We start from the raw sequence: 19478 nt of genomic DNA on the forward strand, positions 1-19478 counted from the left end.
TAATAATTTCTTCCCATCTCCTTCCCACCTTTCTTGCCATTCATACTCGTAAAAAGCCTACAGACAGTTATCAAGTCCAGTCCACCCTCTACTTTAGCTCCTTCTGAAATGACAGACAGAATTGTAACCCCGCGTCTGGCTTTGGGGTCTGTGAGAGCATTTGGTGTGCCTGTACCAGACCGGCGTGCCTCAGGGGAAGCCTGGCAGCTCCGCATGTAAACCCCAAAGTCAGCAGCACAGTGACATGGGGCTTGGCTGACCTGGGGAACAGCTCGTGGCCAGGAAGGCGCTTCCCTGCAGAGCAGCAACCCTTCCGCTGCTGGGCCCACGGCGCTGGGAAAAGGGCTGTGACCAGGGCCCAACTGGGAGCGGGCGGCTGAGAAAATTCTCTGCTAAAAATAGCTGCGAGAGATGTTTAAGGAGAAAAACAAGCTAGGGTCTGGGAGAAGTTCTCAGATATGTGGCTCGCTCAACTCCCCCAGGACAAGGAAACTTTGAACCTCGCTGGCCGAGGCTCATTTCTGCTCTGTTAACCAAGCTTGCTGTGGTCAGGAATCCAGGTTGGGACAGGGCAGAAGGGCTTTCGTCCTCCCTCTTTGCTCTGACGTTGCCTTATTTCCCCTTGCTTCTCCTGCTAATTTATGCCAGCGTCTTCCTAGCAGTGCTCCCTCTGCATCCAGTGTCTCATCTGTGTCTGTCAGTGACTTCATTTGGGCTACCTTTAATTCCTGATGTGCTTCCTAAGAAAATCTGTTGAACCCTGCAGCACAACTCCCTCTGCAGGTCTGAAGCCTGTGCTCGGGCTGATGGTAATGAGGTAAGTCCTTTCGGATCTGTTACCGTGATTCAGGGCAGCCCCTGGAAGGATATTCCCCCAGCTCACGTCTTCAGGCCTGCGCGTGGCCTGCTGAAAGCGGTTTTCCCCTGCAAATCTGCATCCTTTGTTCTGACAGATTTGTTACAAAGCTTCGAAGCAGCCGTCTCCTGCGTGGAATGACAGCAGTGGTTTCACAGGCTCAGGGTATCGAGCTCCTAGGCAGCTGTGAGCACTCCCTCGGTGCCCGCAGTCACTTGCTGGCAGCATCCATTTGTACATGTTCTGTGCATCACATTAGCTACACAATTGTTTTATACCCCGGGCTAGAATTATACACATGAAAAAGAGAGGCAAAATGATACTGTAAAATCTGAAAGAAAAAAAAAATGCTCTTAAAAGGAGAGCTGTTTTCAGCCTTGTCATAAATGCTTTCTGTGTGTGCTTGCTCACGCCCTCTCCCGTTCCCTTCCCTAGCCTGCTATCAGCTCCTGCCTCTGACGACTGCTACTTCTCCCCAACTCCCATTTTCCACAGGAAGATGACATGGTTGGTCTCTGATAAGCAGAACTTCAAATTTGTGCTTTGTTGGTCAAGCTATAGGCTGGAGGAGACCTAGGGATCAAGAGATTAGAGTCACAGACAGAGGAATAGAGGATTATAGGCTAAAACCCTGTGAGTCTCTGTATTGATGGTTGGGACACAGCCAGACACTAAAGAGCATTGCAAAGCCTGGTGCTGATAGCATATCCGCTTATTTCCTGTCTTTGCATTTCAGGCAGCTTTTGATACATGTGTCCTCATCAAAAGGCAGGGTCAGGCAGGTATTGAGCACCCTAGCTCCCGTGGAAGTCAAATACCTGCTGAGACCAAGTCTGTGCATCGGCTGGCACTCAGCCTGGAAAACGTCACTTTGGCTTATGAGATTCTCAGCAATCCTTGAGTCAAATTCCCACACAAGGGGAAAAAAAAAAAACAAACTTGTCCCACTTGCCCCTTTCCTGTTAGAGATCATTCTTTCTCCCTGAGCCTGTCCACAGGTCCCTGCCATGCATCACTGACTGTACCCTGGAGACTTCCTTTAACATCTGTCTGCTGCCACGAGAGCCTGTCGGGAGGAAGGGAGAGGACAGGAGGAAGACCATTGCCTCTGGCTCTTATCACAGTTATCAGCTGGTTCCCTCCCACTTGGCACTAATTTGGTATCAGCATCTGCCACTTTGAGGAGGAAAGGGACTTGCTGAAGTGAAAAATAATGTAGGATGTGCCAATATGGCAATTCTTGGGGCTGGCTTGGAAAAGAATGGAAGGCAAGTGGGAATAGGCAGGAAGGGCTGGTTTCAGCTTTGCCCTGTGCAAATAGTCCCACTTGTCTTTAGTGCTCACCGCTTTTGTCCTCTACTTTTGCTGTTGTAAGGTCACAGAAGTGACCGTCCACTGCGGGCTGATGCTGTGCATTCCTTACTCTTCTGTAACTTCCCAATCCTCAGTTTCTTCCTCCAGTGAACTGGGGCTGTACATCCTTACTGAACTGGAGGGGACACTGAATTTGAGGAGACCAAAGCTTAACTGATGAACGTAAAGCCCTGTTAGAGATGAAAGTGATCACGGGGAAACACTGCACAAGAGTCTCAGCAGACATCCAGGGGCCCAGCCAGTTGTATTCCTTGGGTTTTCATGTCCTAAAGCAGAGGTGGGGATGAGCTGACCTTTTGAGGTCTGCTCCTGTCCTGTTTTCAGTGAATGCACTAATTTTCATGGTCAAGTATTGGCTGTGAGCCTGCCCAGCGTGAAGATGTAATTAAGCTGTTCATTTGTTAATGAAAATGGCACAAACAATGCTCAGTACAATGTGACCGTTTTAATACATTCCTAGCCAAGTCATCTGTAATTATTTCCTTGTTGCCTTATTTCTCTTCTGGCTTTTGCCAAAAACTTGGTGCCTACGTAATTAGCAGCTCCTCTGCCTAATGGCCTTCCCTCAGAGCCACACGGCAAGGCCACCTGCCCCTGTTTTTTCCTTCTGGAGGCAGTGTAACATTGCAAGCCCAAAGCATCTGTGCAAGGGGCTTGACCTCAGAGGTCAGTAGCAAGGCAAAATAAATGATCTGGGCAAGACTTAATCCCTTGGTTAGTGGTATCTGATGCAACGCAGGAGCTGTGTGCCGTGCTCCCTGATGCTTACCCAAGGAAAATGAGACTTTCAGTTCAGCCTTACATTTCTTTCCTGGGAAGGGAGGAGCAACTCAGGGCTGCAAGGGCAAGTAATGACAGCGTCTTCTCTGCACAGCTTTCCTTTACGTTTCCTTCCTGTTCCCTCTTGATTACTCCTTGTTCCAGATTTTGAGAGGGAAAGTCAGACTTCTTCCATCTTTTCTTTCAGTTGGACTCTATGATCTGAGTAGGTACCTTCCAGTTCAGGATATTCTATGATTCTGTTAAACTCTCTGACACTTTCTACTTCTGTCTCTATGGTAGTAGATTTTAGGTATCCAACCACGTATTGCTTCATTCCTATCTTGCATATATGTGCTGTCCTCTCCCAGAAAGTCCTTTCCCAGAAACTGGGGTATGAGTTGGGGAAAACAGGAGAGCTAGGACTAGATTAAGGTGTTGGGCAAGACATGTCCAGCCACATCTACGAAGTATTAAATGCCTATCTTCCTCGTGATGTCAACAGCATTTAAATACCTTTGCGGAGCTGGCTCTTGGTCTCTTGAATGATGTCTGTTCTGATGGGTGAAGAGCTATTTCATCAAGATGGGGTAAGTAGGTTAGGCCCATTGGCCTAGGAGCTTCCTCACTGGGTCACCTCACTCTCTCCTAAAGCATCCCTCTGCTCTTAGGAAGAACAGGGCATGACAACCTGCCAGAGGACCCGGTCCGAGCTCAACATGTCCAGTAAGAGCTCAGGCTTGTGCTAAGACATTGAGTAAGCACAAACTCTCCCTGTTCAGACAGCTCTGGAGCACGGCTCGTGATGCCTCCTGATAGCACAGGCCTCAGGATTTGCAAAGCAGGTGGTGTGCAGATCTCATCACGAGAACAGGCTGCCTCGTGTTTGTGAGAGCGCAGATATGCTGGGCCTTAATCCCCCTAAACATGCCGTGATGCCATGAGCAAAACCACAACCAAAGATTGTGAAATTCCTACCTCCAGAAGGCCTCGTCAGATGGGTACGTGAAGCAATGTGTCTGCAGCTGCAACCCGACACAACAAAACCAGATCTTGGGAAAGCATCAGAAAGCACCGTGCAGTCTTCACCAGGCAACACCTATGTTTCCTTCCCTGCGTGGAAGAGAGGAGGAATGTTTGTCTGGTGAAAGAAGCTGCTTTGCAGAGAGGCTTTTGTCTTAAAAGGGCTCTGTATCTGCTTGCTAGCAACTTGTTTCACGACTAAGTGGGGGTGTGTAGGCTGTATGTATACCAATGGCTTTGCTGTCTGATTAGGAGGTAGAGCAGCAAATCCTCCTGTCCAAGAGGGAGAAGAAAAAAGAAAAAGAAAGAAAAGAAGAAGGAAAAAAAGGACTGTGTGCATGGTTTGGATGCTAATGGGCCTTGTCTGCAGCAAATACAGTCAGGTCTTTAAGGTGCTGGTTTAAATTAAGAGCTTTAAACAGGTTAAGATTTTGTTCCACGACTCCATTTACAGACAGACATTCCCTTGCCTTCTCTAGTGGTGAGCAGGAAGAGCGAATTATGAGCAAATCCTGAAATGCTCACATCTTCAGATGAATGCAAATATTCAATCATCTTCCACGCAGCTTTGTACTGCGGGGTCCTGGTCCTGCTGAGACTGCCAGAGACTCCCTTATTACAGGCATTTAAGAAGAAACGAGTGCCATCACCTAGCTACGTAGGAGAGGAGGAAAGCACAAGGCAGTACCACGCGGAGCACCAAACACCGCTCTGTACCACTGCTTTTGCCTTCCGTAGGTTAATCATGCTCCCCGTTCCCTGCCCAGGCAGGCACATCTCCTCTGTTTGTAGGTGTCTATCAGAGATTTGGCAACCCTTTAAGTGAGCACTACAAGCCATGCATCTAAAATAAGCCGTGCTGCTTTATGATAGCTGGTAAAAATAAAGCCTTACTAGCGCAGGCAGTTATAACAGCGCACAGGATTTACAACCGAGTGGGTTTTTTCCAGGGTGGGCTGGCCGCAGTCTGGTGATGGCCTTTTTATAACCGTTATCAGCCCCCACACAGCCCAGGTCCATCTGTTACTTAATTTGGACGGAGACACTCCTAGGCTTTTGTTTGCTAATCTCTCGCTGCACATCTACATTGTTCGCTCGCGGGGCAGCCCACCCGTGAGTCAGGCTTGGCTTGCTGGTCTCAGGCTTGGCGCCACGGAAAACTGGGATAAAAGAAAGGCATGCAGCTCCGTCTGGTCACTGAGCAGCACAGTCCACTGCCTTGTTTGTGTCAGCTTGGTGGGGCTTTTAACGGGGGTCTTGGATGCGAGAGCAAGCGTACCAACAGCTCCTTCCTGCTGGACTGGAGGCACGGTGGGAAGTTAAGGCTGAGTGCTATAAAACAAATACCTCTGACTGCATTTGTAGGTGTTGGCTGGGTTTTTAAACAGGCCTAAATGAGCTGTCATGTAGAAAGTTATGGCGAAATACCTAAAAGTGTATATGAGGATCAATAGCCAGCCTAATCTGCACTGGAACTCAGGGAGAATGAGGTATGCCATTCATTCCCTGACTGCACGCTCATGTGCCTGCTATAAATCCAGTCTTTATATATATCTCAAGTACATTTAAGTCCCTTAAGCTATTACAAAACCCCAGCCAAGGGACAGTCAGACCAAAAAAATAAATAAATACAAAAATAACAAAACAACTCAAAACTTAGCAGGGCCAGAGCACGGTAGGCATTTTTTGGTATCTTATTCCCACACCAGACCGTATTGCCTATCCTGTGCCACCTTGTCTACACTGGCACAAATTGCATTGCAGAGTAGGAGTGGGGTATGCTGGTGACAGAGAGGAGGAAAAAGAGCCTGAGAGAAAAGGGATGGATATTTCACAGTGCAGAAGGCAAGATGTTTCTGCACTACAGGGTTTATGCTGATTTTCTGAAAACGAGCTGCATGCAGAAAGCTGGCCTCTCTTCCTTGTCTTATCCAGTCCGGCAGACAGTACCGTGCAGCTTCCTTTGCTGTCCCTCCGGAGGCTTCTCACAAGTTTAACAGTTATCTTCCTTCCTCCTGCACACCCACCACGTTTGTAAAGCAGGGGCAGCGCCGGGGTCGGCTGGGCTGCCCCTACCAGCGAGGCTCCTCTCATGCCTGCTGCTCTCCTCACTTCTCCTCTGCCAGCCCCGGCTGTTTCCTTCACGCCAGCTCCCGGTGCCGAGGATGGGTGCTGCCAGGGGCACCTCCAACCTGGCAGTCAGAAAAAGAAACGACACGCGGAGCACTTGGCTATCACACTCCCAACACCTCGCCGTGGATCGCGCTCCGCAGCGCTCCTACTGCACCAGGAACCACCCGGGAGGCGAAGGTGCCTGCCGAGGCGTGTGGTTTACAGCAGCTTTCCTGCGTGGCTTCGATGCGTTTCGAATTGCAAATGGAGCGACAGCTTATTGATGACGGCCGCCCCAAGAAAGGCATATTTTTGTTCCTTTAGTGGGTAGGTGCTTAAATACAGCTGCGTGGTTTTGTACTGCTTGTGCCTGACAGTGCATTAACTAAAATTACCGTGTCAGATAACTGCAGGATTGGCAAGGAAGGGTTGGACTATGCTGCAGCACAGACTGATGGCAGCAACTTGCATCAATTTTGTCCTGGTCATCCTTTTTACATTGCTTACAACACTTAAAAAAAAATAGTTTACCTCCTCTTCAAACTTCTGCCTAGAATTTTTAAACAGATTTAAGAGATTTGGATGGAAGGAGACAAAAGGTCAGGCTTCACATTCAACCCTGTACAGAGATAGGAGACTTAGCACAGTCTAGATGTCTATAAAGCTGCTAGTTTATTTCTTCTGTAGGTTCAGCGCAACATTTTAAAGTGATTCAGATACCATGAGTCACAGTAACAAGTATGGGCTGGATCTCTTCAGCTAAAAGAAGTGCCATAAGAATATGCTATAGACTTCAGTGCCGTGTCCTGGATTCTATTTCGGAGAACTGATGGCATTTGGGATTCAACCATATGTCTGGCTGAGCCTGTAGTACATACAGATCTGGTAGGTATTCAGAGATTTAGTACATACAGATCTGGTAGGTGCGTCTGTTGTGGCATGCATGTTGCTCTGGAAAGGAATGCGGGTCTGTGCGCAGCCCTTCCACACATCCTGGGTGCCGAGGCCTTTGAAGAGAAATTTAAATAACACAAAACCTTCGCCGATTATTTGCGCTGGGCTGAAAAAGGCCTAAAGGAGAAGCTTTGGAAGAAACTTTCTGGAGGTGATGGTTGTTGCTAATAACGATGATTTGGCACGCAAAACCAAGCAATGCACAAGTGCGGTGACCAAAGGGAACACTTGCCAGCAGCAGGGCAATGTGACATAGCACAGATGCCCACCCTGCACCACCAGGGGAGTGCTAACAGCTGGGAAGCACCGGCCTTGTGCAGATTTCTCCAGCCCTGGAGAGACTTTGAAAGAGGGATAGCACAAAGCAATGCTAAGAAGAGCTGCAAAGGTGCTTTGCAACTTCTCTACAATCTATGTGGTCACTTGGGAGGTTTGGTTTGCTCCCTGCACAGTTGTAGCCTTGTCGTTATTCAGAGCATGCTACTTGCAGCCTTCTTGTGCCACACACAGAAGAATAAATCTGGCTTAGCAGTGATTTAAGCAGCCACATTGATCTCTGCCCACAGTCAATACTTGTAATAATGTGAGAACCTCTTGCACGGTCTCCAAGGACTCAGCTTCTGTCTAAAATTTGTTGTCATCCTGCTTTGTGCCTGAGGGATTGACCTAAATCTCTTGTGTTTAATGGGTGGGAAATATCATGCTGTGAATAATTTCTGAGAAATGCTATGGGGCCAGAGCATGATGGAGCCCTACTGTCTTGGAACAAATACTTGTCGAGTCATAACTCCTTGAGGATAACACATCATCGTGGTAATGTGTCTCTACCTTCAACCTGTGCTGTAGCTGTAGGAGAACAGAACAAAACAGTTCGGTTGGAAGGGACCTTCAAAGATCAGTTCTTCAGTCAGACTGTTACCATGCTATCTACTTGATGGGACACTTCTTTTGGGAGGGGGGAAAGGATCTCTTGTAAACGAGAACATACAACAGGAAAACAAATTGGAGCATCCAGTTGCCTTTAAGGAACAAGGAGCCTTTGCCAAGTCCCTCTCCCTCCCCATCCTTCCTTGCCAAAAGGAAGATTTATAAGATAGTACAGACCAGATAGATGGCGTGCAAGCTGTCTTCTACAGGTCTTCAGGTGCATCACAGCTCTCCATAGCCACCTGCTACACCAGGAGAAAGCTATCATTTGAAGAACTGCTCCTGATGAAGCAGGGAGCTGTCCCTGAAGCTGGCACCACCTACAGCTTGCCCCATTTTGAAAACCAGGGCCACCTGCCCCAAGCAGGCAGCAAAGCAGGAGCTCCACAATTAAGGCTGAGTGCTCAGGCCTGGGCCCTCAAGGCAAGACCTGTTGGTTCCCAAAGCAGAAATCTCACTGCAGAAGGAATCAAAAGACTTGTTTGTATGAAGGGCCCTATAGCCGAAAACATGTCCAAAGATTTCTAAAGGGTCTTTCCAAGCCTGGAAGCAGAAGGCCTGATGGAAGTGGGCTCTGCTTCACTTAGCAGACTTCAGCAAATTACTTGTGGTTGCTTAGACCACTTCTGATAGAAACGAACCCAAAGTGGAGCATCTGCTCCGAGCTGCGACGAGTCAGCTCTGAAAGTGGCGTTGTCCTGACTCACCTAAGTAAAGCAGCAGCAGACTGCAAGCAAAATGCTCACTGCACTGCCCTGTTACTCATTTCAGCTCTGATGCATAAGACTTTTCCCAGGCAGGCACATTATAGTCATGAGCACTGTCATCTTGTTCGATATTGGATTTCTCCCAAATGCGGCGTGAATGTCTCCAAATGCAGAAGGGGGAAGGGTGGAGAGGTCCTGCTAAGAGCAGTGCTGCTGGGCCAGCTATTACTTTGCATCACCCGGTGGTTTTTATATGAATAACCATTATTTTGGACACAAAGGCAGCTTCTAAACCTTGCCAAACCCTAGCTCTCCCCAGTGGTATTTGGGGTATAAGAGCTGAGAACCAAGGCACTGAGAAAAGCATCAGCAGCTAACAAGCAGTGGATGATAGGAATTGACAGGGAACATTTCAGAAAAGCTGAAAGGATTTCAGGTGTTCAAGGCCCCGGAGCTTTCAGTCGGAGCAACTCTGCAGCTCTTGGGCATTTCTCGGAGTGCTGCCTTGCTCTGTTTTGTCTGATCCATTCCACCGGAGGAGTTTTGCCCCCACATTGTCAGATATTCTCTTTGTCGAAAAGCTTTCCACCCTGAAGGCCAGCACGCAGGAATTCCAGCTGTCTGTCATGATGCTGAAGATCTTTTCTTTTCCTCTGCATCTTCTTTCAGCTGCCTTTTCTGCTTTCGATTCAGGTTTGTTATGACTTTTTTACTCTGAGAGACAGCCCTAACCTTTAGATACATCTGTTTTCATGTCATTGAGGCACTGGCTTCCGTCGTCTTTACTTTGCTGGTTGATCGAATGCCCAGTGAAGTCGGTGCGTATCCTATTCTAGATTTCAGCAATCTTCTGATTGGGTTTGTAATAGCAAAGCTGCATGTGGGGTCATGGCATACTGCTAGAGCTGATTATCCAGCCCTGATTATAGTGTGTATAACCGTCTGTAAGACAGGGCTTTGGAGCAGCCACTGTTTTGCAGAGTCTGAGAGGTGATGAGCTTTGCAAGAATCAGGACACCCAGTTCCAAAATACCCTCTGGGATGAAGGCATGGCTTGCCTCTGCTCTCTGGTTCGCTTTCTTCCTCCTGTGCCATGCCAGAAACTGCCTGCTTGTGTCCCTCTGCCTCAGGAGGTCTGTTGGTGACTGTGGGTATCCCACAGGACAGGAACGTTGTTGGTACCTGCTCTGGTGAAATGCACGGCAGAAGGGACACAAAAGGCAGATTTTTCAAAAGAAAATAATATGCAAAAGGGGGAAAATGACTGTATAAATTGGAAACATGTTGGAGTTCAGAGCAAGGACAGTAAAGGGAAATAGCTTGTGGTATAAGGATGCAACATTGCGTGACTGAGCGTTTTTTCCCAATCTGAGTCTGGCTGGGACTCTACCCAAAGCACCGAACTCCTCTGTTTTCTCCTGAATTGCTGTCCTTGCATGATTTACTACCTTGAATTTACATTACCACACTGAGTCTTAAAATACTTGAACATACAGTCAGCATGTGCTAGAGACCTGGCACATTTCATCTTCAAGGAACTGACCAAAACCCATTAAGACTGCCCTACTTCTGTCTCTTCCTCGTTATCGAATTAATTTGCAGAAGGACACGTTCACTCTTGCATTACCAGAAGGAGAATAACTACCATCGAAATAAGCATAAGGCATGAAGAGATGTCTTATGCTGTAACATTGATTTTGTGCCATTTTGGTAATCTTCCTCTTTTAAGTGCTGCTTCTAACAATCATAATTTCCTGTATTTACTCCATGACTGCTAAATAAACATAGGCCTTCAGGACTGGCATTGGTAGCCAGGAATAGCTTTTATGTAGAGAAGTGAGTCCTCCTAGCTGTCTTGAGAAGTTGGCTCAGCAGGCAGCGTGTTTCTAGCTGGGTGACTTATGAGCTGTGCTATTTCTTATTACCTTCTGTTTGTTTTTGCAGGCTGCAGACTCTTGGCCGTGGAGCTGACATCCAGCAACACCAAGCCCGTGGTGCAGGAATTCCAGAGTGAGTGCTGTGGGGGCCCGCTGGCTGCCTGACACCACTGCTGCACTGCCCTCTGCCTGGAGCTTTGTATCAGTCCAAACAATTGAGAAAATCTTTGCTTGGTGCTCATGGTTATCTGGGTTTCTTGGGCAAGGCAGAACTGCTGAGAGCTTGAGATTCAGCAAAGGGCTTAAGAATATGTCTGCCTCGCTCTCTGTTTTCAAAACGCTTGATTGGAAGGGTTTGTTGAAGCCCCCTGAAAGCCATTGGCATTGCAAAGTATCTGCCTAAGTGCTTTTTTGAACTGGATCCCAAATGGAGGGAAGGCAGCCGCTTTGCAATTAATACACTGAAAAGGGCTTCGGGAAATGTCTATTTTACCTTGGCCCTAATACAGCCTGCAACGTGATCCTGGGTGAGCCAGCACCAACCCTGCTGTGCTGCCTTCTTGTGTAGAGATGGAGATGATGATGCCTCCCTCAGAAGGGGCTGGATGTGCAGGATTTATCCACAGGCATCATGGTCCCCAGGTCACTTGGGAGGACAGCGTGTTGTCGGTACATCACCAGACACCATCCAAGGAGATTCTGCAGTCCTGACTCACGCTGTATGCTCTGATTAACAGCAAGACAGCGCCATGGACTCACCCTGTCATAAGGTCTTGTTTGCCATACATCAGAGCCCGAAGAGAACAGTGTGTTCATTTCTCTCCATAGCTGATATCTGTACGGCTATTATTTTTGCTGGCCAAAATCCATCTTCCCCAATAGCTCCTGGAACCCAGCGGTGTTTCTGTTTGTGAGGCACATGAAAGAGAAGGCTTTTGCTTTGTGGGCAGCGTCTCCTAATAAAACAGAGTGTGAGGCTGCTTAAAGCAGAGCAAAAATACAGCTGCTTCCTATTAATCTGTATTATTTCCTTTATTTCTCTTTCTAGGTGTTGAGCTGTCCTGCATCATTAAATCCACCGTAACAGCAGATCCCAGAATCGAGTGGAAGAAAATCCGAAATGGCGAAACCTCTTACGTATTTTTTGACAATAAAATGCAGGGTATGACGACGCATTGTTCTCTTAGGCTTCCAAAACCAGCCTCAGTACAAAACCAGCCTCAGTACAACTGAGAACAAACAACTCAGGAAAAGGCTGCCTTGCTGCTTTCTTCTACTGAACTAGAGTTCAGCAGTAGAAGTACAAGGTGGAGAGAAAGAGCAGGATGTTATTTGCCCTCTGGCAGGTCATTATTGACAGTTTTCAGTACCGAGCCAGAGAGCTGGAGTGAGATCCTAGGTAGGAAATGATTAAGAAAGCAAATGCTGCAGCTTCCTTTCTCCAGCACCTGGTGGTCCCGGTCCTTGCGTGGTCACTGGGTGCCTGGGCTCTCAGGACCAGACACCGACCTCGTCTGTCTGTCCTCTGAAATCTGAGAGCTCCACCTGGGCTTCCCAAGGAGTCTGTGCTGAGCTGCCAGTGCTTACTGCTGAGGTCGCAGGGTGCTTTTTCCTGGGAGCGTGCAGTTAGGAACAGGCAGTGAAACTCAAACATGGGGCTGCCAGTAAGGCTTGACTCCACCTGGAATTATTCCAAGATCACAGCCACTTTAAATGGGACCAAGAACCATAGCTGAGTGAATCTCACAAGGGAGACAAGACCTGAGGCTGACTCAAAATCCAATTTTGCCACAGTTTTGGAGATTTGGGGTGGTGCCTGCTAGTTCATCCTCTTACATGGTGAGCAGCAGTTCTCCTTTGTGGTCACTGCAGAGAGGAAGGCTCTTAACTTTAGAGCATCAAGTTCCTTTCAAGTGGTTCTCTGGACTCCAGAAAGAGTCCAAGACCAACCACTTCACTCAGACGCCTGAAGTTAGTTTGTGTGACTATCTTGAATTTTATCTCTCTTTCCTCTGTATCAGGAGACTTTGCAACTCGTGCAGAAATTCTGAGCCGGACATCGCTGGTGATTAAAAACACCACCCGGATGGACACTGCCACGTACCGCTGTGAAGTGGCAGCACCTTCTGATACCAAAACCATAGATGAAATAAATATCCAGCTCACAGTCCAAGGTATTGCTGCACGTCCAGATACTTTTACAAGTGCTGCTAGCTAACAGAAGCTGTGAGTCTTTCCAGAGTTGAAAAAGCGTCATTCAACAGACTTTGGAACTTGTTGCTTAAAACTGGAAATAGCTGAAAGTTTGATGCCTCTGTAGCCCAGCCATCTTAGAAACTATGTCAGAAATTATTTAGTTTTACTCAGCAGTAATGTTCACATGGTTTGTGTCTCCTGCAGTGAAGCCTGTGACTCCCAGATGCGTAGTGCCTAAAGCTGTACCCGTTGGTAAGACAGCCTCCCTCCACTGCAACGAGAACGAGGGTTACCCAAAGTCTACTTACAGCTGGTATCGCAACAGCGAACCTTTGTCACCAGACACAAAGACAAACACCAAATTCCAGAATTCATCCTACAGCTTGAACCCCACCACAGGCACTCTGGTAATGCCCTGATGGATATGACTGAGACTTGTGTTGCTGGACAGGTTCTTTCTAGGGTTGCTTCTGAAAGAAAAAAGTCATTGTGTGGCTTTCAAGGAGGGTATAATTTGGAGAACTGTTCTAGGATGTGGGTGATTTGGGAAAAGGAAGATTAATATGATAGATGAAGATATTACCCTAGCTGTTTGATATCGATCACTGCTGATACCACTTGCCTTTTTACGAAGAGGGAGGAAAATGTCTCATGGCCCATCACGAAGCCTGGCAAATGGAGAACTGTGCGGTCAGAACTGCTCCTCATGCTCCTGTCAGGCCTCAGAATTCCCTACAATTATCTTTTCCTTGTGAATCCCTGAAGCAACTCTGGTCCTGCTTTCTAACATGTTAAAATAACCCTCACGGTGCCTTTCCCCTTTCCTCCTCACCAGGTTTTCCACGCTGTGCACAAAGGCGACACAGGCCGTTACTCCTGCATAGCAACAAACGACGCGGGTTTTGCCAAATGCGAGGAGCAGGAGATGGAAGTCTGTGAGTGGCCCTGCATATTTCTTGGCATTGTCGATTAATAAATCACCATACACAAACCTCATCACCAAGGGGGAAGAAGAGGGACATCCTAGAGCATGAAGTCATTTCACCTTTCTCGTAGCCCCTAACACAGCTAACTTTTCCAGGAAGGAATCAGGATGAGGTTTCTGAAGTGTTTTCAAAGCTGAGCAGCACTAAAGGAGGAAAGCAGAGAGTAAAACTGCAAAGTCTCAGAAGGCAGCATCTCTAAAAGCTGCTTATTCTGAGTCAACAGGCACCCTTGCTGTGCTTTACGCAGGCCGTACTGCTGATAACCCACTCTGTACAACACAAAGAGGTTCTAGAAGTATTGTAATATCTAGATAACAGGTACACGGATATCCAAACTATCAAAGAAAGAACACAGACGATCTTTAAGGATACTCAATAACTGTAGAGGGGATTTTTGTTACTTTTCTAAATTTGTAGAAGAACAAAGTTGGTGTTACTTGTATTAGGAACTTCAGTTTCCTAACGATGGTCCAGTCAGTCCTCTGTTGAAGTATCCCTTTTAAATGAACAAGGCACATCCAGAGAAAAATCTACAAATTCAGGGAAACATTAAAACATTGTTCAGATTCATGAACAAGTTTTAGGTTCAGACAAGTGAACAGTGAATGGCACGTGACTGGACCTGGTAGACACAAGACAAGACAAGGAAGATTTGTGAATTTTCCCTCTTTTGCTTGGCCAGAAGAGGAGCTGTGCTCTGGATGGACTCTTGAGTCCTTCCTGATTGGAGCTGCATTAGGGACTCCCTAGATCCTTACGAATTATTGCAGTTTGCTTAGCATATTCAAGAGATGTTATTTTATTGTATTTAAAGCTAGAATATTGCTAGTCTAAAAAAAAATACTGGATTATGGTTTCTCTCTTTTTAGATGACCTCAATATTGGTGGGATAATTGGTGGAGTCCTGGTGGTCATAGCAGTTTTGGTGCTCATCACTCTTGGTATCTGCTGTGCCTACAGAAGGGGCTACTTTGCAAACAGTAAAGAGAGTGGGGAAAGGTAAGCTGGGATTCTCGTGCAAGTCCCTACACCCACAACTAGCATGAATTGGTCTGAAGGGGGCTAGAAATCAGTGGCTAAAATATATTTCAGTGCCTGACCTGGACATATTTCATCCTAGTTCCCCACCAAAGAGTACAGGCCAGCCCAGCTCTTGAAGTATCCAATTCCCCACCATAAACTGAAGGTTTATTTGCCAAAGGGAGAATTTTTGGTACAGCTCCTTTTGTGCTTGCTACCAAGACCAGACAGAGGAGTTAGAGCTGTGCTCTCATGTCTTCATACCTTGCTTTGGAAGGGGGGAGCAGCCTACAGGTGTTTGTCCAATGGGTTATGTGCTGTCAGCATAAGAGGTCTACAGCTTAATGAGCAGAGCTTGCTGCACAATTAGTTTAAAGCATCAGGACATGCATAGAAAATATATGCAGAAGAGTAGGCTGCCTGCAGGAAATCTCACTAGTTGTGACTTGGAACCTAAATTTGGGATTAAAAACAAGCACTTCAGAATGCACATTAGGACGTTAAAAACAACAGCATTAGCATTTAAGGTGACAATTTCTTCGCGGATCAGAAATGAGCCTTGATATCCTTACAGAACTTGTAGAAGAGATAATATATGGAAAACCAAGATTCTCATCAGATAGATTTATTCCATGTTAAATGCTGCTTTTCAGTAGAAATCCTGTAGATGAAAAAAAGTTCCCCAGAAAAAGCTCCAAATACTCCATTTAAATGCAGCTGAGGGTTGGCTTACACTGGACCTCACAGTCCTATGCAATTTCTGGATTCCTAGGGGACTGCAAACAAGTAGTGCTGCCTTATAACTAAGCAAAATGCTGAAGGCATCTGGCAGCGAAGGCTTAAAATTGACTTTGTAATTGCCACAAGAAACAATACAAGAGGCACACAGAAAGGTAGTGCACAGGGACCAAAGTAGGGGAGACCAGACAAGTATCAGTTAAGCTTTGCAGTTTTTGCAGATACAGCTTGGTATTGTGGAAACATGCAGCAATCTTCTTACCTTGTGCTGACGGGGAATTTTGAGAAAATCCCAGTGATGATAAATGATGCAATATGTACAGACCTGGCATTTGAGCAATGAGCTAGGTTTCTCTGTTTTCTTTTCACTGGACTGCTTTTCCTCATTTTCTTCTTTCTCAGTCCCTCCTCTTCAAAATTCTGCAGGCTCCTTGTCCCAGAAGTAAGATTTTTTTTTCCCTTTATTTTAGCTACAAGACTCCAGCAAAACCTGATGGTGTTAACTATATCCGGACAGATGATGAGGTAATAAACGATTTGCATTTAACATCTCTGTTGAGGAGAGGAAGAGGGTGGGCAGAGGGCTACAAGCTTTTTTAGGGCCTGTAGACTTTCTTAGAGTGATCACCACGGAGAAGCAAGAATGTAGAACAGAGAGAAAACAGAAGGGTAAAGGCTGAGTCATTTCCTTAGAAATGTTGAACAGTTTAAGTTGCCTTAAGTGACTGATGCCAAGAGCAATCAAATGCAGCTCTGCTGTCTGTTATCTTATGGCTTGACCCCCTTAGGATGAGTTTCATTGGATTAAGTAGGCAGGCCGCGATGCTTTTGCAAGATAATTTGCATTTTGGGATTTGAATAGATCACTAAGCTTAAGATGAGGAAAAGCCTCTCCCTCTTAGCAGAGATACTGAAGAGGGAATGAGAAAGTGCCCTGCCATGGCTTGGTATTGGAGGAGGAGAGCAGGAGAGGGAGACCACCAGCCTGCTATGACCGCTGCCCCCCTCTCCTTACCAGCTGGGCAGAATGCTCCAAATTACACAGAGGGGATCTGCATTTCAGATGCATGTTACAGCTGGGGGCAGCAGGAACAAAGGGGTGCCTGGAAAGCCACTAGCGCCATCCTACAACCAGAACTGTTTCGTTGCAGGGTGACTTCAGACACAAATCTTCATTTGTCATATAAGATGCCAAAAGAATACTGCAAACCAGCAAAAGCAAGTGTGAAAATACCTCCTCCAGGAACTCGAAGTGAGAGCAAAAGATGAATTAAGTGCGCTTGGAAGAGTTTGGAACACACAAGAACTTGATAGCTAGCTATCTGTATATCTTTTTTTTCTTTGCCAAAGTTTAAAGTAACTCCTCACTGCCCAACTCATGTCTCCCCGGCCTCTGGAGATACCAACGAGATCACCTAAACCTGTCCTTGGAGTAAGGAAGAGTTTTAATACTTCCCAAGAGACTGTGCTGTGGAAGTTTGTGGAATTGCCTTCTCTTTGTGCTGCAGGGACACAGCCACAACATGGGAACCACCCAGGGGAGTAGCGTTACGTAAACGTGTAGTAGACATTACTAGTGCAAATTACTAGTAGGAAAAAAAGGTGCTGACATGGCAATAGAAGGACTTCAAAGAATAAGATTTACCCATGCAAGGGGGAGTCTTCCTCTCGGTAGTTTGTTGCCCAGGCCTGGCTGGTGACTTTTACACATTTGTGATTGTCTTGTGCTTTTGACTCCGACTGCTCAGGTGCAGAATAGGTATCTGACTAGTCAACAGGAACAGACAGCGATACAGCAAACTAATGTTCCCAGTCCTATTGTCAACTTACTGAATTCTCGTTGCTCCATTTAACCAGAAACAGGCAGCGTCAGGCCAGAAGGACTGCTTCTGTTCACTGCTTCACAGAAAGCTCACTGCACGCAGGTAACCCCTAACTCTAATCTGCGCAAAGCAGGCTTGCCTCTTGCGTCTTCTGGTGTCCTAAAGAGGCTTACAGTGGAGGCAGAGAACCTAGTGCTGAGACATCCCTTTCAGGAAAATTAAAGCCAAATACTTTCATGGGCCAAGCTTCCCAGAAAAGGTACTGAGATGTCTTCAAGCTTTTTTTACCTTCTGCGTTTATTTTGTAAAATCCCACATTCTAAATTTTTTGCAAAGATATATTTTGATTACTTCAGAAAAGGTAACGTTTCTATTTAAAGTGTAAATACATGATGCCAGCAGTGTTTAAGTAACGTAGCTATTTTTTTACTTTTTAAGCTACAGAGAGGAGCTCAAACGTTGCTATAGTATGGCACTGTCAGAGCATATCAGTATTACGGCAGCACGTAATACAAAACTGCAGGTGGAACAGCATCTCTTTCCTCTTAAACTAGCCTCTGCAATTTCCTTGTCACATGAGGTCTTACAAGACACAGGACAGAGTCACTCAGGGATAGTTTTTGTAAATTTATGGCAGGACCTATCAACTTTTTTATATATTAAACTTACTTTTCTTGCCAGTGACCAACACTTTGTTTTTGTTGTTGCAAGAAATATCCAGGGATGGCTTTTTGGATGCAGTTCCAATAAGGTGACAGAGTGACTTTAATGTGTGCTACCCTTCTGCAAGATCCCTAAAGCACTAACACGGTGTGACAGCTACGGCAACTTTACAGGTTTAGCTTGCATAGCCAAGGCAACTGTTTCTGGAGTTAGGAAAGCAAAAGGTCAATACAAAAGCACTTTTGTAATGTCAGTTGCAACTTGTCTCTAGAGGGTTAAAAAAAAAAAAGACAACAAATCTAGTTCTCTTGGCTTTAAAGAGAATACATGGAAACACGTGTTTCCAAGAAACATTTTTGTTGATAACGTTGAAAAGCATTGGGTAATGTAAAACTGCAAGATGTGGATGCAACACTAGAACTGTGCTGTGGTTTAAGATTTTTTTTTTTAATGTAGCATAATTTAGTGTTCTTGTATTTCCAATATGAATTGAGTTGTCTTAACTTTTCATGTATACAGTATTTTGAATACTTGACGATTTGGACTGTCAGTGTTATTTTTTAGTGTTCTGCATTAATCTGCTTTGTTTCCTAGGGGCCTCGCTGGACATGCCATTGCTGCATTTGTTTTGCCTTTTGCCAGTGTTATCCCTTCCCTTTGGCTAGCAAAACTAGAAATAAGGATGGGCAGCAATACCCATCTGTTCTTTACTTAACTGGGACATTACCACTGCTACTTTGCTACTACATTTTGGTTACCTTCTTAAGACACGCTCATCAACCAAGCCCAACAGTACTGTTCACAGGCTGCATGCTGCCTCTAATCATTGTGACAGTAGTGAGTGTAACATTCCTTTGCACCTTCTGTATATCCACTACTCCTTTCCTGTGCTGCTTTTAGGATACCTATAGTAAGGGAGAGAAAGAGAAGGTTTGAATCAGGTTATCTCTGGGCCCTATGGGAGCACAATCTACAGCCTCACCGTGAGCCAAAGGCAGCCTTCACGTGAAAAGCCTGCAAGCTACGAATCGAGACTTATTTTTCAGTTCTAAAATGTGACAGTGGCATCTCTAACGAGAGAAGGGGAGATGATCCCCCAGTACAGCTCATGAGATCTGATTGATGGAACTCATTGTATCATTGTGAATAATATTCAGGTTTGTACTAATGTATTACGTTTAACTTTGCCAAGAATGTTTTACATAAATACCAAGCTATAAAGCATTCTTGTGGGGTTTTTTGATTTTTTTTTTCTTAAACAGTCATAATATTGCAGGCATCTGTTTTCAGTTCTGCGAACAAAGGGAAGGTGTTTTCTGTCAGAGCACTCACTTATTTTGGGCCGTAGGTTATAGGAAGTCCAATAGCAAGTCCTGGTAACAGTAACAGCATGTTACTGCTTATGTTTATTCTTGAACAATCATCTATCCTTGGTTCTCTGCAGAAGACAGATTCAAGCTCAT

The 19478-nt window shown here is 45.9% G+C and overlaps 1 protein-coding gene across 1 annotated transcript in view; it reads left to right on the forward strand.

Annotated features, from left to right (window-relative positions):
* The window catches only part of JAM3 (junctional adhesion molecule 3), a gene marked incomplete at its 5' end in the record, with an annotated part of 30748 nt that extends 13968 nt beyond the window's left edge, over positions 1-16780 (forward strand). The window contains 8 exons of the mRNA XM_084301460.1: positions 10657-10722; positions 11638-11751; positions 12611-12763; positions 12990-13192; positions 13621-13720; positions 14641-14770; positions 16000-16054; positions 16681-16780. Coding sequence (XP_084157586.1) covers positions 10657-10722; positions 11638-11751; positions 12611-12763; positions 12990-13192; positions 13621-13720; positions 14641-14770; positions 16000-16054; positions 16681-16716 — 857 coding nt within the window. The 3' untranslated portion in view covers positions 16717-16780. The remainder of the gene's footprint in view (positions 1-10656; positions 10723-11637; positions 11752-12610; positions 12764-12989; positions 13193-13620; positions 13721-14640; positions 14771-15999; positions 16055-16680) is intronic.
* Positions 16781-19478: the final 2698 nt, after the last annotated feature.

The sequence above is a fragment of the Netta rufina genome, assembly GCF_964035555.1.
Source record: "Netta rufina genome assembly, chromosome: 25".
NCBI lineage: Eukaryota > Metazoa > Chordata > Aves > Anseriformes > Anatidae > Netta > Netta rufina.